The sequence below is a fragment of the Triplophysa dalaica genome, chromosome 12, assembly GCF_015846415.1.
Source record: "Triplophysa dalaica isolate WHDGS20190420 chromosome 12, ASM1584641v1, whole genome shotgun sequence".
NCBI classification, from domain to species: Eukaryota; Metazoa; Chordata; class Actinopteri; order Cypriniformes; family Nemacheilidae; genus Triplophysa; species Triplophysa dalaica.
The window spans coordinates 7,933,350-7,958,017 of NC_079553.1; the positions used below are offsets into that span (position 1 = coordinate 7,933,350).

The 24,668-nt window shown below is 38.0% G+C and overlaps 1 protein-coding gene across 1 annotated transcript in view; it reads left to right on the forward strand.

Annotated features, from left to right (window-relative positions):
* Nucleotides 1-24,668, forward strand: part of si:dkey-246i14.3 (ephrin A4) — a 39,576-nt gene that overhangs the window by 8,628 nt on the left and 6,280 nt on the right. The window contains exons 2-3 of the mRNA XM_056763458.1: nt 17,082-17,377; nt 22,334-22,402. Coding sequence (XP_056619436.1) covers nt 17,082-17,377; nt 22,334-22,402 — 365 coding nt within the window. The remainder of the gene's footprint in view (nt 1-17,081; nt 17,378-22,333; nt 22,403-24,668) is intronic.

Sequence of the window (24,668 nt, forward strand, 5' to 3'; positions counted from 1 at the left end):
TCATGTTTACAGCGTGTTTCGATTATTCACAATTTGTGGGAGGTTGAGTTGTGTGTCTGCTTCCTCTGTATCAGGGTGCTGCTGGTGCTCAACAGATAAGGGTCTCTATTGAAATGCTTTGGTTGGATATTAGTATGTTGTACATTATTTGAATACTCAACATGGCAAGGCTGTTTGTGTGCGTAGGATGCAGCTCGTGTGACCGCACAGGTATGGGCGTGTTTGATAAACACCACACAATAACCGTTTTAGTTGCTTAAACCGGCAGCTCACGATTCTCTGGTTATTAAACCGATTTATCCTACCTGAGTGAAAACAGGGCACAATCAAAACATGCAGGGCTGAGAATGACTGGGTCTCATTCATCGAGCAGGTTGGGCAGGTTCGTATCTAGAACGCACAGAGCAGATATCCTGGAGAGCGTCCTGTATCGTTTCTCATATGGAAAGCAGACTTGTCATCATTACTGTGGAGACGGAAGCAAAATATATACTAAAAATAATTAAATTATAATACGGACATCTGTCCGAGCAGAAATACATATCTTCCCAATGTTGTACAATACATTTATTTAGATTAATTTGAGCATGATGTAGTTTTTGCCATCTTTTTTATTAGCTGCAGCAGTGACAGGATATCTGGGACTTGAACTTGCGTAACCCGCATGATGTTCCAATATCTGCACCATGACACTTTTATGTTATTAAACAGAATACAGATTACTCTTATGATATTAATTCTGATTAAATTTCGAAAAAACGTTGTCCAAAAATTTTTTTTAAACATGCACACTACCGTTTTAAGGCTTAGGATCATTTGACCAAAATGTTTCCCATAATCTTAAAAATCTCAAGGTTTATGTTTTGATGTTTGAAATTACTTTTGCAGACAAAAGTATAATTTTGCCAACATATTCATTTCTTTAATTAGAAAAGTTTTTATTACAAAAAGTTACAATAAATTTTGTTTATTACAAATATTGAATAAAAGCATCCAGCATAGATGGAAATTCCTTCCATACTGTTTAAAAAGCTTCCCAGGTTGTGACCTGGATGATAAAAGTTCATTTATTTTTTAATAAAAATATAATCTCAACTTTTGACCGGTAGTCTATACTTCTCTATTTACGCTTGTTTGTTAATTTTTGTTTTTACTTCCAAGTAACATCTTTGTCATTGACTACACAGTGAGAAGTAAATCTGCTTATCCTTATTTATAATAATCGTTATTTATTTTTGTCCCCGCTCAATTCTTGGGGGGATAATCAATACCCATGTATGAATGTGTCCTCTACTTCTCGAATCCTTTTCACGTCCTTCCACGTAAGTATGAGGTGACAGCTGCACTTGCATTGAAGATGCGCCTCCTGATGGTTTTTGTAACGTTATCTGAAAGGACAACACCGCACTGTCTCATTGTTCTTGCAGTGGCTGCTTGTCTGTAATCCTAAATTAAGTGGATAATTCGCTCGCTGCATGTGGCATGAGAGAAGCCATAGCTACACAACATGTGTTCTTCTTGAACCAAGCCTGGTCCCGCCTCCCCCACAGCTCTTCTGGTGTTCAGTATTGTGTGGAGCATTTAAAAGAGTTTTGTACTTGAAGTGCATCCTCCTGTTTACAGACAGCTACCCGTGGCCCTGCTGCTTCGATTCGGACAGCTGCTTCTAACTGATACTGACTGAGTTAGAGACCTTCTAGTTCCTGTTTTAATTCATAATCACAGTATTTAAAAAAAGAGACAAGTATTACATTACATTTAGTGCCTGACTATGTAAATCGCAATATTATCACTATACATCAATATATTGCTGCAGTCCTTTTGAAACCTTGTAGTTTCAATCGAATCATTATTTTTAATCACCCTTTATGTTTATCACTGGTTTTGCAAATATAACAAATATAAAGTACTGAAAGTGCTTGCAACTTCGACAACGCAGAATTTTACCAGTAATTGGTCAATCCATTTCCTGAGAAACTGCGAATTTTGACATCCAGGGTTTTGGAAACACAACGACAATATCATCCTTATAACATTTATTAACATCTACAATCTGTTTATCTGACTTTGGATCTAAATTCTACTTAAATTAGTTTGTTCATAATTTTATGTCAATAGAGTAAATGGCTTCACTGTAATACACCTCCACATGTTTCTTTTTTTGTTGTTTTTGATTTTTCACGATAAATTAATTTATTTGTTTTATTGTTTTTTTATAATTGCCGCTCAAAACATAAAATTACAGAATAAGATCGCAAATTTACAAGAAAAACAGGGAAATGTGTAATTTTATAGGATGGTATTTTATTTTATTTTTTGGTTCATTAAAAATAATGTATGGGATTTTTACGGTGTTGAAATATTCAGTTAATAATGTTTTTTTTTCAATTATTTCTTTAGAGCTCTTAGATTCTTAAGCAGATTACACTTATTTAATATATTTTTTTCTGCAAAAGTAATTACATAGTTGTTTATTTATTTATTTTTGAGTGAGTTGTATAAGGTCTGTGTGCTTCATTTTATCATCTGATAATTAATATTTTTTCTTTTGTTTCACAGTGGTAAGGGGTTCTCAGGTTTTGTGCGTGCCGTTTTCGAGTCTTTTGTTATATATCTGCCTAATGGTGCCTGCGGATGCTGCTTTTTTATGGAACGGGTTCTGCTCCTTTGTGCGACCGGGGCCTTTGTGACCTGAACATGTTCAGAGGTGCTTGGCTCTCCTCCGGCTCTGCGCCTGGCCACCGCACCACAAAGCTCAGGCCTGCCAAGCACCAGCACTCTTTCATGCCCTTTCAGCTGAGGAAAAACCAGTCTGAATTTGAATTTGAAACGTTTTGACAGAGAAAGATGGAGAGGAGGGGCTGCGGGAGAGAAGGAGAAGGTTACCAAGACAGAATGGGATGAGAGGGAAGGAGCGAGAGAAGGAGAGAGAGAGAGATTTAAAGAGAAAGGGCAGTTTTGTCCCATGAGATTACAATGCAGTGACCGTGAAAGTGCTTAAATAAACAGTGTGTGAGAGAGTTAGAGGGAGCGGAGGAGAGACCGGCACTGAGAAATGGAGATGAGCGAGAGGATGCGAGGGAGGGAAGAAAAGAAACCGAGCAACAGAAAATTGTTGACTAGGAAGTGAGTGATTGGGGTTGACAGAACTTTATTAAAAAGCTACAGATTCCTCATGTTTTCTATGCCAAGCACTCATGGCTTTGTATACATCTGTTTGAGATAAAGAGAGAAGGAAGATTGAGGGGACTTGTCATGCTGAGCCCTACCTAGACATGAGATAAAGCAACATGTTAAAGGGATAGTTCACTCCCACAAAAAATCTAAATTCTGTCCTCATTTATTTACCCTCATGTGGTTCAAAGATTGTATTGTATGCCCTCGGTTGAACACCAAAGAAAATATTTTGAGAAATGTGGTTTTGCATTCGTACAATGGAAGTCAATGGGGTCCAAAGTTATACTATGGCTTGGGTTCTTCGTCCCAAATATGACCAACAGTAATAGTGACACTTACATTAATATAATGAAAGTCCTGTGAGGAGGAAATGTAAAAAAGGGTAAGGAAAAAGAGATGGAAGAGTCAGGAACAAGCAGCCCGTCACGTCACATCACATGGGGCAGGTTAATGAGGAAAAGGAACTGGACAAGAAGGGAAAGAGACGGAAACAGAACGTGCAAGTTAAAAATCAAGTATGGAGCATGTGAAAGGGACATGTGCGGGGAAAAGAGGCAAGAAAGAGGCAGGAGTTCTTAGCCTATCAAATCTGTGACCCACTTTTGAAATGATGGATGTCCAAAGCCAGCTCAGATTTATCGTTATTGCTTATTTGCTTAGCAGGCGCCCTTTTCAGAGCCGAACAGGGTTGAACATGAGAGCATGTAACTCCAGTGGCTGGTCGCTCTAACCCACTTACTGTCGACAGCTGGGCCTGCAGACCCAGAGAGATGGGTTCATCGCGGCAAAGACGCAGACTTACCCGGTAGACCGCCACAACAGTGATTCTACAGGCCAACACTAGTCTCTGAATGCGCTTGTCATTACATGTTTCTTTCTGCTTTTCTTTCTGGACCTTACAAAGATCTCCCCAGGAACAAGCACTGGCGGCTGTGTCGTAAAGCTAAAAGAGGAAGTTGTATTTAAAGTTCAGGCAACAAGGTTTATAATGGGCAGAACCATCATTAGTCTGAGGTTTGGAAGTGGCAGGGATGGAGGAAAGGGTGGGGCGGAGAGGGTCTGGCGTAACTGCCAGCACCAGATTGGCTGACTCCCAGACCTCAGCACCTCTGGCCTCACATACCCCCTGGACACCCACATGCATGTTTTCACATATGTTCTTGCGTGTCCTATAATGAATACACTTAAAGGTTCTATAGGAAAGCTCATAAATTACAAATGAGACCTCCAGCTACATTAAATACCACCAAATTCTTTTATAGAGTTACAGAACAGACCTCAGAACAGTTGTACCAGTTTAAAATGTAAATATTTCAAAATGAACATTTTTATTTAATTGCCAAATTAACTAAATTATATTTTCGTTCATTGTATGTTGACCATTGTCTGGAATGTTTCTGACACAAGTGTTTAAAATAAATAGAAGTAAAAACAATCGAGGTGGTGACATATTAGAAGTTTCATGTATATCTCCAATAAATCTGCTGCGCTATAAAACACTACCCTCTGAGCAACATCATTGTTTATTGCAAAGATGCCTTGTCAGTTCATTGGATTATACACTTTCTGAAATTGTTCCCTGCACGTCTTTGTACACAAATTGCCTTTAATTGGAGTTCCGTTGCTGTTTTTTTATTTTTCATGAAATTAAAAAAAAAATCCTTTTGCTCTTGAGGGTTTCTTTTACTCTACATGGTTTCTTTCACAGGCTGAAGTAGGTGGCGAGTTTCTTTCATGGTATAAAATGGGTGAAAAAGCCTAGTAAAGAGCCTTAAATGCTTGGGGATATTCACAGAAAAGCTATTATTTTATGTAGGTATTAGCTTTATCTGTATTCAGCAAAAAAGCAGCCACTGTCCGCTTTTATAGTAGAGCATCAGCACCAAGGTTCGTGTCGGGGCTGAGAAGGCCATTTGCTAATCTTTCCCTTTCAGGTCCCGGCTTGCGCACGCACACACCCGCGCACGGCGCAAAAGTCATCCCCTCCTGCTCTTTGTAGTGCCGTGGGTCGTGCTGACTCGCGGTGAAAGGGCCGCTGTGCTAACAGGCAGAAAATAGACCCTGCTCTCCGTTTGAGCGCTGGCCTCAAGAGGCTTTGGGCCGCACCGTTGCCCAGTGATAAACGCATTTAAATACGGGGGGCACATAAAGTCTTCCAGCGCCTTGCTAAATGTTAAACGCCATCCAAACACACTGCATCCCTTTTCAGAGGGCTTTACAAACGTATCTCCTGCAGCTCTGCTGAGAAGCAGCCAGCATCGGCGGCCCTAGCAAACCTGAGCTTCTCGGCACGCAGAAACGGATTTTCACACGTTATGATTGCAGTAACATGTAGGTCAATGCATTTGCATGATATGCAACAACTTGATAGGATAAATGAACATAATGATAAAATTTGAGATGCACTGATATACCGGGCAATAATCGGTAGATTAAAGCAATTTTCCATCGGTTATCAACTGACAGTTTAAAAACAGGCGATGATCGGAAAAATGCAATGAATTTGTGCTCTGTAAAGAGAAATCTTAAGAACATTCACAAAGTTTAGAAATATGAATTCTTCAGAATCAGTAATCGGTAATTATCGGCTATCGGTGACCCTCCAGAACGGTCATCCTCAATTGGGGCACCGTGGTCCGGATCCAGACCTTTGCTTCGTACCATCCGGACCGTAGATATAGCCTAATTCACTATTTAAAACTTTTGACTGCTTTGGTTGTTTAAATTGTGCCGCGCATCTAGACAACAGAGAATCACATCACACGCGCTCTCAGGAACATTTATGTAATTTATCTTTTGCCGCTATATCCTCTAATATCTTTATCTAGCGCCAAATGTGCTTCTTTTTTACTCTTAATTGCTCTGAGCATGCTCCTTCTCTCCCACCAAAGAAGCGCCGCATGAAGAAAAATCAAATCATTGTATCCTGTTTACTATTTGCTATATGTCTCCAACCTTTCAACCAGTTTTGTGATATTTTGTTAACCATAATATTTTTATCTACATTTAGCATTATTGATCAGCATGTATACATTTGTGACCCTGTGAAACCCCAGGCTAAAGTCTCATAATTGAATTGATTATTAGATAGCAATCACAGATTGATTTCAAGCATTCATTACAATAGGATTTTAGCATTATTTAGTCAATATTGAAGATATTGTTATATTTTCACAGAATATTCTGATTTTGTGAATGTCTTTTGCTGCGTTTTCACAAGCAGAGTCACATTTTGTAATGAACAATGTTCTAATTGGAATTCTTTTTAAAGATAAAACAAGTTCTGGTATGAATGGCATGGAAAGGCTAATTTAGTAAGTAACTTTGTTTTCTGTTTATGATGAGAGCATTTTAATTGTTAAATTACATTTGCTGTTTGTATGTTGTCGGTAGTATTTTTACGAATATTAATTATCAGACTTCTATTAAGAGCTCATTACCCTTATACATACATACATACTGTGGATATCAAAATATAAAATAAATGACCTGATAAAAGATAATCTCTTTTATACAGAGTATCCATGGTCTAAATTGATTAAATAATTATTTATTTTCAAACAACATATTGTCCAGACCTCCGTTTGGAAGAAAATAGAAAGACCGGACCTCGTGGAACTTTAATCAAAAACCCCTGCTCTAGAATAAATTGAATCTAAGAACAAGATTTATATGGTGCTTTTTATACAGCTTTAATTTCATTTAATTTAATTTCTTTATTCAGTTTGCCATGGCATGCATATTTACAAATGCATTAGTAAGGAACCAGAACTATGAAACTTTCCGACATTTGCAGCATTGCGTTTACACTGACGAAAGAAAATTCCCATGCGTTGTTTTTTATTAAATGCCACCGACAAGCGAATACAGCTTAGCTCAGTCACAAGCGTTTATCTTTGTCAACTTGTTCTTAGCGTTAGGATAGAAATTAATTTCATCTCTCGAGCTGCGAGTGTAGTTACAGCTTACTACGGCACGAAAGCCTTGTTATGAAAAATGTTAGAATCGATATCTGTATCTCTGCACCTGCAGAACAACCTTGTTCTGTCCCAACAAAGGTAACTATGGGTATTTTGGTGCTGTTCTCTCATCTGGAACGCAAGTGGTTCGTAGCTCTGAATGAGATTGCCTCGGCTAAAATCCCTGAAGTAGGTGAAGCTTTCAACCCAGTCCGTACCCAGGGTTCAGACTGAACAAATTACTCCGCCATTTTCATCAAAAGTTGCCTTTTCCTCTCAAACACACACAGACTGCACAATTGAAACACGTAATGTATTACAAACATCGCTTGTAAACTAACAACTACCCAGGTAAAAAAAAAAACTTGTGTTTTGGATGCTGCTGATATTTCCACCAGGCTTGATGAATCAGATGTTGCAAATGACATTCTTATGTTAGTACTCTAGCTTCATCATCCTTAAAGCATCAGTGTTCAGCATAAACCTTACTACAGAAGTTTTAAAAAAGGCTTATGTGGAGAAAGGATAATGCATGAATTACACACTCAAATATGTGCGGAAACCCAGTTCCTCAACAGGAAACACACCGCAGACAAAATAAGCCCCTAACCACATGTGGCCCCACACCTGGCGCCTTAGGAGAGATAGAAAGCGAAATGCTATGTTGGCACCAGCAAGGAAGCATAGGGTCAGGAGTCCCGTTTGTTATTGTGTGCGTTTCCTTGTTTCCTCCACTACGGGTTCAACACACACAGAATAACATCCCATAAAATAGGGTTGAGATTCCGCTTGCCAATGAACAGAGAGGACGGGATTGAAACCTAAAGGAGGTTGAGTGCTTCAGGAGCTGCACAGAGCAGAGTTTCTATTTATGTGTTCCTTTACTAAACATGTGTTCCCTTAAACTTATATTATACTAGATATCATTTAGCATTTTTATTCTTTCAACCTATCTACACCGGGTGCAACACAGTACAACGCAACATGACAAAAGAACCCATTATAATTTTCAATTTGATATATTATATTATTAAATATTCCACACTTTTTATGGGTTTTTGTTCAAACATCATGTTGTTGGTCACCTTTTAATGCATGTCTTTGTGTTAAACAAATATTTAATGCATAAAAGTATAAACGGAGCTTGTCACCAGCCACAATTTCATTTTTTTACTTGCAATTTTGGAAATGCAAGGTAACAGTCTGACAATAATAACATTATACACATTGCTTTGCTATTTTCGAAAAGGAACTGAAATAATGAGATGAATTTCTCATTGTTATTAGTATTCATTGTGTGTGTGCGTGCATGTGCGTTTGTGTGTGCACGTTTATGACTGTGTTGCGTTAAGGCAACAAAGACAAATCAAAAATCCTTTCAAGTAACCTCCTGTAACCTGCTTAAGTGCTGCTGCTTAGAAATCACATAAAGAAGCATAGAGAGCAGTGGACAGGAAAGGCTTGTAGAATGAATGTCATGGTGAAGTGGAAAGATATGTGAAGGGGAAAATATAGGGTACCAGATGGCCAAAGTGGGAGGCCAAGTAGGTGTTTGTCTGAACCGCCTTAAGGGTCAGTTTAGACACAACATGGCTCAACGAGCAAACACACACATGCTGCCTTAAACGGTTGACCACATCAGAGCTGCGTGAGAAGCTAAGCCCCTGTTGGGCCAGCTTTGGCCCTACCGTGGGATTTGGGGATGCTCCACATGCTGGAGCTTAGGCTGGTTTATCACAGGAGGGGATGGGGGGGGCATATTTGTGACAGGGAGCTGGGGGGTTTGCCAGGCGGTTAGTGTGTGTTTTTGGATTTGTTATGGAGGCTGTGCATGCCTGCCTTCATCTGACTGGGAATCCCAAAAGCCTTCCTTCTTTTTCTGTATAATTACCTTTATTTATTGTTTACCATATAATCAAACTGAATGTGCACTACAAATGCATTGCTTTATGATCACAAGAGGGCGTATTTCAAATATAGATCCGTTTACAAATATTTAACACATTTTAAGGTGTGTTCTGTTGAATCGCATTACAGAATACGCCAAATGATGTACTTCTGTTCTGTTAGTTGAAAGGCATTTATAGGGGATTTTGGGAATTGCTGTAGTGTTGTCATTTAGACATGTTTCTCTGTGTCTCATACTGTTACTACTCTGGTTTCGTTGCTTGGTGCACTCTCATATCGACAGTTTTTTTAAATAAAAGACTGTCGTAAATATTGTAGTGCAATGCTCTGTAACCCAGGAATGTCAAACTATGGGTCTATGATGAATGGCTTCTGTGTTAAAGGTCCCCTTGAGTGTTATCTGCTTATCCTTAAAAGGATATTTCACCGAAGAATGAAAATCCTCTCATCATTTACTAACCCTCTTGTCACCCTTCTTTTTTCCTACGCATAACGCAAAATAATTTTTTTTAAAGAATTTTGGTTAACCAAACATCGGCGGTACCCATTTACTTGCATTGGTTTTGTGTCCATACAACAGAAAAGAATGGGTACCACCAATGATCGGTTGCGAGCATTCTTCAAAATATGTTTTTTTGTCTTCTGCGGAAGAAAGAAAGTCATAGAGGTTTGAAATGACAGAATTTTCATTTATTTTCGATGAACTATCACTTTAAATCTCACAAAAACTTAATTTATTTAGCCTTTCGGTTTGCCCTTTAATGTTATCTTGTAAAGATTGTTCAACAGAGGCCTAATTATATTTCTCCACAGAGCTTCTAATAGGCACAAAACACAAATGTAAACACGTAAACTGAAGTCTGTGACAAACAAGCTTGTGTGCTCGTGTTTATCAAAGAGAAAGTTTGGCTATGTGCGTCTACACCAAACAAAACTAGATCACTCCCATTATAATTAATGGAACTGTCTACACTGGGAGCGGCCATTGCGGCGACGCACCTTCAGTTGACAGACGCCCCATTTCTATATTTCACATCCAGAACTGCTACACGAGACATGTTTTTTTCCCAATCAACTTAATTTTAATATTTTTATTCTCAAATATTGTTTGTGTGTATGTCTGTCTGTGTTTGTACTGTATATACACACAGATACTGTACATAACAAACTGTACACTGTGTAATGACAATTCATTGTTGTATGTAACTGTATTTAACTTCAAGAACGCCACCTGGCTAATAGTCCCCTGGATAATTGAAGTTTTACGTTCCTGCAATAACTTTGCAAAGTTAAAGGGAGTAGTTGAAAAAACATTACTTGTTGTCAGGACTTGTCTACGCTCCCCACCACCTGTCTAGTGGCCCGTGATCATTTGAGTTTAAGACCCCTTTGTACTGAATTCCAGAGTTGCGTGATTTGACTGAGCTTCGCCAATGTTAGGAAGTCTTACAGGGCTACATCTGCAGCATGCCTGTCACACCCTGGTGTCTAACATGAACTGATGAGAGCGAGAGACAAGCTAAGAGAGAATGCGAGAGAGAACAGAACTGAGGGTTAATGGCGAGTATGAAGACGACTTTGAAACAGGTCATATGCGCGTCACATGAAATATTTGTGAGTGAAAAGAATCGGTGGCAATGATGGAGCGACTGGATGAAAGACAACGATCAGTATTGATATGCAACACAAACGCAAGACGTGTTCCCCTTTTAGTCCGTGAAATGTGACTATCATGCGTTTGATTCCAAGGGAGCACTTTGGGATTTTTTGGATGAAAGTGTCTGACAAATGCATAAATGTACATTTGCTTAAGAATTAATTTTTTCAGATTTTGCTCATTTATCTTCCTCTATTGAGTCTTTCATCGTGTTTGATTCTGATGGATGGGCCATTGACTGAAAATCAGTAGGTTGTTCGAATCCCTTTGGGAGAATAAATATTTTCTCTCTTTCTTTTGTTCTCTCGCAGTCCTTCTCTTTCTTACCCCTCTAGATGCCTCTTCTGTTGCCAGGGTCTCTCACATTTTTACCCCTTTTGTTGCTTCTCTCTTCATTTTCCCTGCATCCCTCCTTTTCATGCTGGCACATCTCCACTGTGCAGTTCGGCTTGGCGGAGCATGCTAGCTCACCTTCAGTCCTCAAAGCCCTAACCCTTCAACCAAAACCTCTGTCTTTCCTAAATCACTTCAGCTTTCTTTCTCTCACCTGTCTCACTGAGCTTTGCTCTACATATTGCCTTCTCCAAACTCCAACACCTTGTCTTATGCATTCTTTTCCGTTTCCCCTATCAAAGATGTTCAGATAGCCCTTCTGTTATTCACCTCAAGGCAGCTCAACATCACTATGCCCTTTCTTCTCCTTTCACTTGTTGGTCTGATTCAAAGTTCTCCTCGGGTTCCTTGACCACTAAAGCTCGAAGAACCCATGAGCTCATTCATCACACACCTCCCACTTTCCCAGCATGTTTTGCTGTGGATAGTTTAGCATTGTTGATCAATTATCAGGTCAATTTAGCAATTATGTCGCGGCGTACTGTAAAACTACAGCTAGATAGCGTAGCACTTTTGGTATGCACGCTTCGTCGGGGCTGCTCTGTATTCCTCCACTGTGGTTGTGAAATTGTTCGTGTTTTAATTATTCTCTTTTATAAAGGGATCAAAGGTGCTGCTGGCACAGTTGGCCCTATTTTCATTCACGCTTGCACTCGGGCGTATACACCCACGCACGTTTTTGAGTTTTACTATGAATATGTTCTATTATTAAAACCGTGAAGCGCATGTGTAATGGTATAATGACTCCAGTTTGACTCTTGTCTGCTCTGAGATTTCATCACACACTATATATGTTATAGACGTTATATAGATCTTGTAAGATGATCTACTGTGTATGTATTTAATCACTTAAGGTCTTCGATTGTGCAGAACCGGTGGATCAAAATGCAAAAATAGGTCATTGGAGAGCAGGAAAAGAGGAAGATTATTTTTTGATACTGTTCATTTTATTTAAACAGTTGATTTTGATTCATGTCATTTTATCATGTTTCACACTCAAACACGATTGAAACATCTTCAACTGAAATGAAATAGGAACTCGTGCATAAGTTTTCCTTTGAAAAGAAAATATTTTGTCAGGTAGCTTTAATGCAAATAAAATTACATTTGACGTTCATACGTTATGGGTTATTCTTAAAGAGATAGTTCACCCAAAAAGGAAAATTCTGTCATCATTAATCACCCTTAAGTTGTTGCAAACCTGTATGAATCTCTTTGTTTTGTATAACACAAAAAAATGTATTTGGAAGAATGTGGAAAACTAAACAGTTCCGAGGTACCAATCACAACCATAGTCGTTGTTTTCCTACCATAGTAGTCAATAGTGCCCCAGAACGGTTTGCTTACAAACATTCTTCCAACTTCAGCAGAACATCAACATTTATAAAGACTTGGATCAACTTGAGGCTGAGTAAGTGATGACATTCATTTTTGGGTGAACTATGCCTTAAGTGTTTCACAGTAAAATTGTGGCAGCCACCATGACAAGCCGTCTTGTGTTTTGAATCAAAAGCCACATCTCATGCCTCTTTACCACTAGTTCATGCATATATAAGACTGTGAAGTATATATATTAATCTTCAGTGAACCAAGAATTCTTCTTCTTCCTTAGAATCATTGCATCTGTTGCTGAAATGTGTCGAGCCGCAAGTGCACGGCAGACCTCTTCTTAAAGCCGAATTCTTTATCAGGGCTGAATATGACCATGATTACTATATAGCTTACAGGACCGTTTCTCTATGACGCAGAGCATTTTTCATCCTGCCTGACATTTGAACCCCTCTCTGCTGATTGCTTTATACCTCCTGTCTCTTATAGGCTCATTCACTTCTTCTCCCTCACCTTTTAACTCACAATAACCTTATGTAAAATGATATGTAAATGTATGAGTCCATTTGCTGGCTTTTAGTAATGTGCCCTGTCTCTGTGTGTGTGCTGGTTTCATTGTTCTGCATGCTTAATTTTAGCTGTCAGTTGATTAAAGTGGCTTTGTTTGCGTGTGTGTAGATATGGCACTAATGAGGGCCAAATTATTCTTAATATATAAATAAATCTCTCACTACATTTGTGTGGACGTGTGCGTTTGGACTGCTAAGGACATTTTGGGCAATTTTCAATAGAAATAGAGCAAAGCTGTCTTCACTAATATAGTGAAACGAATCTCTGTGTGTGGGTTAATAGAGAGATGTTTTGCAGCATGAGGGTGTTGAACACAGGAGCGCAATTGATCAGAAGGTCTCGTCTGAGTTACGTTTGAATGACTCCTGATCGATTCAGCCTGTCGAGGAGATTGATCACCAATACTGTGTCACAAGTATCGATCACGTCGCTGGTTCATCACTCTGGCGGGGGTGAGGAAGGGGGGAGAACAGTAAACATGTTTCCTTTCCCCTTTTTATTACTCTTTCATCTCCACCATCCTTTAAAAAGAGACTCCTGCTCGGACTGGAACATGCATCTAACTTCAGCGAAACGTAATTACTGGTCTTAAAGAATTATAGCAGTTTATTATAACTATATATTTTGACTACAGTTTAACGACCGTCTGTGACACTGGTAAGGTTCAGATAGGGTACTCACTTTTCCATATTGCCATAATTACATAGGACTGCTGTTAACCTTCTGTCCAGGAGGGTTAAGATTAAATTCTTATTGCAGACTGGGGTTTTACAGAGGATTCATTGTAATAACTTGCATCAATGATGGATTTGCTGTGCATTACAGCTTTTTGTGGTGTTTGGTTACACTTCATATAGAAATAATATTGCACAATAATATCTGATCGTATTTTTAGAAATTAGCTAATATCGGGTAGCCTACTTAAACAAAAAATCAATGTTCAGTGTTGCGTTATTTTACACCATTTCACAATGGTAAGCTCAGAAGAATTAATGATTTTAGATGTTGAGTGCGATTTTTGTGGAAAATCAAATCAGTTTTACATCATTTGACTTCAATCCATGTTAATTTATCTAACCTGCGGTTTGTATTACAAACAGAGATGGTGATATAGAGGCAAAAGTTATGAATTTTATATATTTGTATATTTTTTAATTCTATGTAAAGCCAATTTAAATTTGATCTTTTATCTTAATTATTAGTAAAAGTAATTTCATTGTGAAAATTATTTGACATGTTTTATACATAATTAAATTTAAAGTTTTAAAAAGAGAAAGTGATAGAGGCAAAAGTTATGAATTATAGATTTTTGGAATTTTCAAAGCCATTTCAATTTTGTTAAGCTTTAATCTTAATAGTTCGGATAAGCGGTAGAAAATGGATGGATGGATGGATTTAATCTTAATTATTTGGAAAACATATCATGAAAAAGATAATATTGTGGAAAAATTCATGTTCTGTACTTAATTAAACATGCACCTAACAATTGTTTTTATTATCAGAATGTGCTCTGAAATACTTAATTATGATTGGCCAATCGCGACATTCCAAGGTCTGATATTCCCATATAACAACCGCTCAAAGGTAACCCGGATTCTGGGAATCATTTAAAGTTTGATATTACACAATTATTTAAATAGAAATATCTCTTAATAACATACATAAAATTATATTTACAAATATTCCCTGTTCCTGCCATTTTTACTAATAAATACCAATAATAATACAATTAAACATGAAACCTGATTTTCAGATTGGTCTACAAAAGCATTAACCTGTAAAAAAAAAGCAAAAGGTCCATCTTAATTTATTCTGGTCATGGACAGTGTTTAGTTATTCAACATAAAGAATCATTAAATGAGAAGATCCCTTCATATGCGGCTGATTGATGACTACGTCTTTTTCCTGACAGCTAATTATCAACTTATGGATGTCTCATCACTGGTCAAGCCTGCAGTTGTTTGTAAATATGACATTTGCTGTCACATCCAGTTGTGTGGATGATGACATGATAGTTTTCATGAGCAGAAGATATTTTTTTGGCAGGGCTTATTCTTGATTCGGTAAGAGAAGTGTATGTCATGAACATTTTATGAGCAAAGATGACATCAGCCGGACCACACACATACTGTATTTTCTATGATTTAACCGTACAATGTGAAATGAGTAGTGTGGTGGTAATTTGTTTTGTTAAACAATTGTTTAACTTAACTGGTTTTATTCTAGATAAAGCGACGAAGGATTTTTGTAGTGTAGTTTACACTGCGGATATTCAGATGTCTTTTTAACTAGGCCACAGATCGTGGGTTAGGTATAGTTCCACTCAAACTTTTCCTTTCTTTTCTCCCTCTGCACTCCCTCAGTGTCTCTCTACCTCTTCCGATCCTATTCTCTCTCTCTCTCTCTCTCTCTCTCTGGTCTGAAGTCCTTCATTAGCCTTTTTTTGTCTTCTCTCTGTCCACCCACTTAACTCAGGATGACCCCCCTCCTTGCTTTTCTGCCTGCGCACCTTCTCTTTTCCCCTTTTTTCCATTCCAGACTTCCTCTGCCTCCATCGCTCTGTCGCTTCTTCACAAAAGACTCCTGGTGACAGACCCGGACCGGCCGTCTTGCTCCTCACATCCTGTCTTTTCTTCTCCTCCGTGGCCTCCTCTCATCCCTCGGCCGTTTTCCTTCTTTGGCACACACGCACGTTTGCAGTGAAGAAAGACCAATTAAAATCCATCTTGTCTTCTCGCTGTCTCCCACCAAACTCTCTCTAGGGCCACTAATTAAAATAGAAGCCCTCCTCTCTCAGGCGTTCTTACCTCCCTCTTGTGTGTCTTTCTCTCTCCTCTTGTCTGCCTCTCTGCCCTGCTTTATAACCCCTTACCACTCCATCCTCACCTCCCTTTCTGTCTCGCTTCATGTCCGTTGCTCCAGACGTTTTACACTGCTCTGCTTTTTTACCTCATGCGTACAGCACCTTTAAAATACTTTAGAACTATGAACTTCTTCTTTTGATTCTTAATTTTGACTACTCCCTAATTCTTCTTCGTCCTTTTTTCATTAATTTGGACTCCTTACTTTCTTTTATTGATGTTCACTTGTATGCGCTTCTTTTAAAAGGCAACCATGTGTAAACAAATACAAGCGTGAATTTATTTACCAGCTCACTAAGGGCCATTCTATGCTAATACTTACCCCATTAGTGCAACTTGACTTTTGACTTTGTGTGTGTATTGTGTTCGTGAACGCGTTTGTGTGTATGGGGACGGAGATGAATGATGAAACTCTTTCTAATTAGCATGACGCTGTTATTGAGAACCACGGTCCGTATCTTGTGGTCTGTGAGTCTTTGACCTTAGTGAAATCCTTAGGGTTTCTTTTTTCTGGTCAGACTCAGTATGCGGTGTTGTTCACCACTTTCATATCATTAAACTTGTTTAATTAAGGCCCATTAATGCGTAAATACACATCGATACGTGACACTTTTTTCTGACCGTTTTCAAGACATTTTATTGTGGATGGGTAGTGCTTGGAAAACCCTTGAAAATGTTCCAGATAGCACAGGTCCGTCTGTAAGATGTCTGCTCAAGAGCTGAAGAAGTGAAAATATCTGATAAATGGCAATTGTACTTTCATTCTAAATCTTAACCTCTTGCGAACATCTTTTAGACGTCTATATGACATCTTGCAGAAGACATCTCAGAAACGTAAATGCAAATGTATGTGTGCTGTCAGGGGCTATTGTGGACGAAGAGGGTTTTTAAAAACAAAAACTGCATATTCAAACAAAAACGTATTCATTTGGTCTTATTTTACAATTAAGCTGTTTTTCTACCGTCTTCCGTCCACAGCATCAGGTTGTAAAGATGTCTGTGTCACGTTAAAACATTTGTTTTCCAGCTCGGAGCTCGTGAATGATGGCGACATTAATAATATTCCACTGTGCAGCCAAGCAAACAGATGAAAGTGTGATTCAGTGCAGGTCCTGCTGACACATCTGAATCTGCTCTGTCGACTTGGAAAAATGCCATTTTAATGATTGTGGCAATGAATTTCTCTGGTGATAGAAATATAACCTAACACACTCCTCTCTCTCGCAGGTTAACTGGGGATGATTACTCTGTCCAGGTCAATCTGAATGATTATCTGGATATACTGTGTCCCCACTACCCTGCCAGCCACCCGTCCACCGGCCCCGTTGAGACTCTTGCTCTATACCTGGTGGCTGAGGGCCAGTTCAGAGGCTGTGTGGAGACTAAAGAGGCCATTAAGAGATGGGAGTGTAACCAGCCGTACGCTCCCTACGGCCCTGTCAGATTCTCAGAGAAGATCCAGCGCTTCACACCCTTCTCCCTGGGTTTCGAATTCCTGCCCGGACATCACTACTACTATAGCTGTAAGTGAACAGTAGTGTTTGGGATTTTTAGCTTGCCAAATTGATACTCTACTTTGAAATATTTTTGCTGTGATCAAGATACTATTTTGCTAGCTAGAAGTAGTTAGCTGAACTACAAGCCTAACAACTAAATTATTTTAAGCTTTTTAACCGGTAATACCTTTTCACATGTATGCAGTAGTTTCATAGTCAGATCATTGAACAGTATGTTTCCATCCACTTATTTTTATGTGCATTTTGGGATATCCCATAGAAAAAACGCTGAATGAAAACTGCAATATCAGCATAAATTAACACCAAGCTCTAAAAAAGTATGCGCTCAATTGAGTCAGATGTTTTTATTCGATAAGATAAAATGTGCAGATGCATATATATCGGCCAATAATCGGTATCGGATGATAAAAAGCTGATGATCAGGGCCGATACATCTTGTCAATCAAAACAGGAAGGGAAAATGCAATTAATTTGTGCTCTGTATATAGAAATAGTGACAAAAGTAGGCACACCAAAGCTTCAAAAATATAAAAATACTTTATTATTTAAAAGACTATCGCATGGCTTGTGACGTTTCGCGCACACAGGCTCTACATCAGACCTTTGGTGTTCCGACTTTTTTTTCTCTTGGTCGAGCACCCTTTTGAGAATGATGTACGGGTTTTTGTCCTCTCTTTGCTCTGTATATGGAAAATGTTAAGAAACATCACCAGTTTTATATTCAATATTAATAGTCATTATTTGAATTAATAACATTCAGAAAGTTAAGAAAAATAAATTTAATCTTCAGAATCGGTTTTGGCATCGGCAGATATCACTCTGAATAATCGGCTGTCTGTATATGTGTCACTGGTTGGAAATGCATTAAATTGTTCTCAAGTTAAGTTCGTAACTGTGAATGGAAATCTATTGTAGCTTATGAAACTGCTTCAAACTATAAGTTTTTGTATTATTATATTTTGTATTTTAAATGCTAAATATTAAAGTTTTCATGTTTGAATATTTATTAATGAATATATATCAAAATCAAATTATCTACTTTTACTACTGGTGGAGCATGGCGGTAGAACATATATCTATTCAGTATCAAGGGAACACATGTATGCCTACTGATGTATTACACAAATGCACTTTCAGTCGCTTTGGATAAAAGCATCTATCAAATGCATACATCTAAATGTGTTGGCTGTTAAATAAATGATTGAAGGTTAGATACTAGAAATTAAGGAGAAAAGCACGTAAGTAAAAATACTCTTTACTTTTATCTTGATATCGGCCCCACCCTCCTGCTCTCTCCTGCTCCTCACAACATGATCCTAAAGCGGAAGGAAAGATGGTCCGTGGCCATAAAATGACATGACTCGTTTTCCTGTTTTTTACAGCTTTGGTTTAGTGCCAAAGCTCTTCATATCCCTCATCACGCTCTCTCTCATTCCCCTGCCCTCTCTTTATGAATCATAAGAGGGTATAGAAACACATACAAGCTTTGAAAGATTTGCAATAGAATCCCGACTGTAATGTGCTGAATAGCTTGATAGAGTAAAGAGACGGAATTAAAGACAATCAATACAGTGACATAAAGTAAACTGATAATATAAGGCGTTGAGTGCTGCATGAGGGGTTGTCAGACAGAGGGGTCTTACAGGGTGAGGGGTGATGGTCAAAAGCAAGAGAAGAGGAGCAAGAATGGGACAACAAGAGCCAAAAAGAGGGTGGGAAAAGAGAAGGGGAGACTGGAATGAGGGGAAAGTATCTTTACATAAATTATGGCAGAGATGACTGGGACAATAGGGCATTGTTCAAGTATGAGAGAGTGTACACAGCACAGAGCCTTTGTGGCAAACTTCACAAACCCACCCTTGCCCATTTATTGTGATTATGTGTGTCTATTGTTCACTTCAAAGATAGTAACAATGTGTCTGTCTTTATAATTGTTTAAGCTCGATCCTTAATCTAAAAACAAGGGATCAGTGTGTCTAACCTAAATTTGTATTTTGGGTCAATTTTCATTACGAAACCCGAGTGAGTTACTTTCTTCTGTGACGCATTAATTCCTTTATTTTGTATAGAAAGACCCACGAAAATATTCTTCAATGACAGTTTATAGTCAACAGAACTTTTAAGCCTCGTGAAAGTATGTCATATGACATGTGCGAAGATCTAAACCATTTTGTAGCTATATGCTTAACTCAAGAACTGCTGTGACCGAATTACATACTGCGAGTTGAATGAGTTTCATGAATGAATTAGTCCAATTTGTGAAGTTCAATCAGAACAATCTGTGACCGAATCATTTAGTTTGAGTTGTGGGTTGGTTCATTTGGGGGGAGTAATGACTTAAAAGAACGATTCGGTCTGATCTGATCCGGACTCCGGGAGAGAATATTATCTTTAAAAATAGCTGGATTCTGTGGACAGAACTCTAATATGGCTCTAAAAATTGTGGAAAAATACCAGACATATGGACTACTTTTATTATATTACCCTTTTCTGCTTTTTTTTTACTTTGAAAGTTTATAAACAGCTGAAAATTCTTGAGAAATTCTTGACAAATAATAGACATGTTGATAACACATGGGTGAGTAAATAATGACAGAATTTTCTTTTTTGTCAGGGTGAACTCTTCTACTACATTGATTTCTTTTAGACTTAGGCAATTTTGTGCCAGTCAAACAGAAGCTAAGACACAGAATTTCGGTCTCCTCTATGTCTGCCGTATTTTAATGGTCTTGTTGGTGTGCTCATAAAATTCTGAGTTTACTTTTGCTTTTAAGGGGTCACTCAATGCTATGAATTGTACCCCTAAGTTAAAGCACATATGTATATGGGTTTCAATAAACCCAAACACACCCGTGCAGCCCCGTTGGAGTCAGCCGTTCTCATTATCGTCAATGTGAAATTACGGCGCATGCTAAATGGACGTATCTGCGGTTGTTAGACGTCAGGTTAAAAGCCTCTCTGCCAGATGAAAATGGCCACTGCTGTGGTGTGCGTTACTGAAATGGCTGTTATGGATTTATGGTTATGATTAAACATGGAGCCAGTGCTGCTCTTTAAAACAGCAGACTCACTCAGGCCTGAATTTAAGAGTCTCAGACCGGCTGCTCAGATTCTGGGAAGAAAACTCGCAGTGGTGGTATAGCGTTGATAACATGGCCGGCTGCTATTGAGGTCTGTGTGTAAAGCTCTTCATTTTGAAGCAATGTAGCGTTTTGGAGATTTATGTGTGTACAGGATGTTGCCCAAATTTTAATGAAGAACAAACAAAAAAATGATTTCATAAATTGGGCTCAGAAATTTCTCTAATCGAATACTGTAATGTTCACAGGTTTGTGAGTGGGTTAGGTGTAGAAGTAGGGATTTCGAATCGATAGCTTTGGCCTGGTATGAATTCTATGAGATGTCCTTTCTAATATACTGTAGTGTATCATATTAATACCTAAGGGCAATTCCATGCAAATGTCAACCTTAAGGTGGAAAAATTAAGATGTTATCAAAAGTTTTCACCATACTGGTAGCTCAGTTGTCAATATTTGGTGGTTTAATGAGTCTCAAAGTTTAAAAAAACATTTGTGTTTGTAAAGCAGTCAGGTAGGTGAATTGTCACATCCATAACTGTCCATATACCTCATAAATAAGCACATGATATTAAAATACATAACTATTTTGTGGTCAATAAAGAGCCATCCCTTCTCCACTTGTTAAGCATTATTGCTTCTGGTTTGTACAGTTTAATTCACAGAAATCCTACGGAGTATGGCATCTCTCGAAAACATGCTTTATTTTTTTTCGCATGTCTCTTTTAAAAAGGAGGGCATAAACTGATATTTTTCTGATGTCTGGACTCTAAACATCAGGGGTTTAGTAAAATATAAATAGAAGGTTCAATAGATTGGTAATAAATTCTCAGACAATTTATAATTCAACTTTTGCGAAAATGTCACATACTCAATGCTAGAAGTTCCCATAAACGGCATCTTCTTGCAGGAAGTCGAACTTTAGCGTTTAAAGAGTTTAAAGTAAGGTAATAAAATTTATTTAATTTTTTTACTATTTATTTAAATACTGAACCCACTCTGATTTCAGATATTGGATTTTGAATATATCCCCTGAATTGCGTATATATGTATTTTTTCAGTTACAAATATTTTTTTATACAATGAATAGGTCTATGTATAGTTATTAAAATAACTTTGCTTAGATTGCTTTTACACTGACTATGTGAGATTTTCAGAGACTGTTTATGCATGTTATTTTAACCACATTTAATGCATTAAAGATCTAACAAACAATTTTCGCAGGACATTTATGTGTTCACTAGCATGTAATTTAATTAGAATATAAAATTGGTGTAAATGAATATGCTTTAATTTGATTTGATAAAATAATGCATAGCGTAAATGTATATGTTGCGATAGATACACAAAAATAAAATACAATCACAAATATTTTTCTAATATAACCACTTACAGAAGTCTTTACTTCTCTGTATTTGAAGTGTTAGCCCGTGTCTGAGCGGTTTGAAGCAACTATGTTATGAAATTTTAGGAATAAATATACAGTCATGCTTAAAATCAAACCTGTTAGGGCGCAGACGGGCTGAAAGAAAATATAACCCCCAGGTGTGTAAAAAATGCTGTAATGGTGTAATCATGTATAGTTATGAAGTGTGAATGTTTGCGCACAGCCCATCTGACTGCATCAGAGTGTCCATCATTTCTGCAACGGCTCTCATTCGGTCCTGCCGAGCTCAGCATTAACAAGAGCGTTACGGCTCCTGCTCGCGCTAATGGATTAGCCATTCCATCGAAGTCAAGCAGTCTTTTTATGGCCTTGAGTTATATGTGTATTTGTGTTTTGTGTGAGCAGTCATAAGCATCGATTTGTTGGCAGCAAATTTAGATTCCTCTTTCTCTGTTCCAAAGACATCAACCTCCAATTTCGCTGTCGTTCTTTTTCTAGCACTATCGACGGATGATGGACCCCCCCTCCTTTGTATGAAGCTACGAGTGACTGTGTGTTGTCCGCCCAGTAAGTACATACCTCACTTTATCTTTTTTCTTGTGTCTACACTTTTATCCTTGGGAAAAAAGTCCCCCCCCACTCACTTTGTCACGCACACAGATATCCCCCTCTCTCTGCACGCAATCTCTCCCGCCCCTCCGTCTCTAGCCTACCTTCCACACATTGGTCTTCATCATCCCATTTTGCCTCTCCTACAAATGTATTCGTTTGTCATTCTGTCTTCCATCTTTTCTTTCTCTATTCTGATCCTCACATGCTTGTTTTGCTGTAAACCTGCATTATAAGGCATGCTATTCATTGTTAAACTGATTTTACATTTTAAACAGATTTTTTTCACTTTTATTATTAAGTTTATTTGATTTATTATATTATTTTTTCTTTTACTGGATTATCATCCTAGGGGTTTGTAAGGGAACTGCAGGGATTTGGTGAGATTGTGCCAAAGCAAAAAGAAAGATTTGATTAGAAACGAAATAACATTTAAATAAAAACAGAAGCAGTTGATTAAAAAATAAATAAAAAATAAATCACTTTGATTACAAACAAAATATAATTTAAATGAGAAAAAATGTTAATAAAAAAATAGCAATAACAATAATAATTGAAGATTACATTTTAAGTTATTTTTATTTTATTTTTACTACCAGTGGTACTTGGTTTCGGAATAATTTGGGAACTCTTCAGACATATACCCAGTTTTCAACTCCAAAGAGAATTAAAATCAAAATATATTAAAATGGAGACCCTAAGTCTAAATGCACATTTTTACATTTCTAATTTTGGGACGAATATATTATCAGCAAGCAGTGATGTCAATTAAGCTCAACATTTCCTTAATAATATTTTTTTACAATTTTATATATTATATTTTTAGCTTAATAAAAGCATGTGCGTGTGTGTACATCAAGCAAGGCTGGCTCTCAGCCCCCTGCAGTTATGTTGACCTTCCGCTCGGCTTGGCTGATGTGAGATCAGCAGGGAATGCCGCCCAGTAAGAGTGGGAATGGCAGTCCAGTCCGTAAGCCGTCCGACCCAATTCCACCTCACGCTTCACACATGTACATACACGCACACCAGCTAAGGAGCTGTCTAACCCAATATCCAGCTGGTGCCGTGGCCCCAAACCTGCCTCTTGGCCTCTCATAGTCTCCCTAACTTTCTGTGGCACCTTTTGTAATAATTCAGTCAACCTAATTATGCTGTTAAATTGTTTAAGATGTGAAGTGAGGCGTCCACTGAGCTTATTTAAAAGATTATGCCATTCAGACCGAGCACCAAGCATACACATCTGAATTACTTTATCTCTCAGCTGGAAAATTGGGTAATCATTGTTTTTATTCCACATAAAGGAAATCAAATAGAAACTCTGTGTCGTGAAATCTAAATCTTAAAGCATTTGCATGAAGGACGATGCTTTGCTGCATTTTGAGCGTTGTGGAACGGAGGACATTTTTATGTTTTCAACATTTTTGTGGTCAGCGTGAAAAATATCTTATACAATTGATTTGAAATGTTTGTGTGTGAAATATCTGTAGCTGAGAATGATCTGAGGTGGATGATGTTTATTTCAGAATGTTATTTTGAAGGAAAAGCGTCCTTCATTGATTCTGAATTCTGAGTGACAGCTACTTTATTATCCGTGCTGGATGCTTTAATGAATCCCATGGAATGACAACTTTTCTTCCTCATCTTTGCACATTTTCTTCCTCTCATGCTCTCACTTCAGATGGCCCATTTCTTTTATCCTCCTCTTTTTCCCTTTCTTACTATCTTTTCCCTCTTTTTCTGTTCTCTGACTGAAACTAATCCAGACTAAACTGTAGCATCCCAGCCCTTCCCTCCTGCTCTTCTCTCTCTTTCTAGTGTTCAGTAGCTCCTGGAGTGGCACTAATCTCCCCCACTCTGTTTCCTTTAGTCTTTTCCTCCCCTCCTTCACTTTTATGATCTGTCGTTACCAGAGCGAAACTAATCATCCAGTCTCATCCACTAGACTTTCACTTGCACCCTATATTTCTTTTCAGCTCCGCCCATTTCCTGATTTCTGCCCTTATTTCATCATGACACCTCTTTTATTGTCTTCCTGACTAGTAATTCACTGAGCACATACTAAAATTGGGCACATTAAAATGCATGCTGTATGGGTTAAAAGATATTAAAATGTCATATAGTTGTGAAAATTTCGTCAAAAATTCATCGGACGCACGCGCTGGCCGAAAGTTATTTTCCGGTGTGTGTTTGGTAATAATTTAACCATTTATTTTATATTTCAATA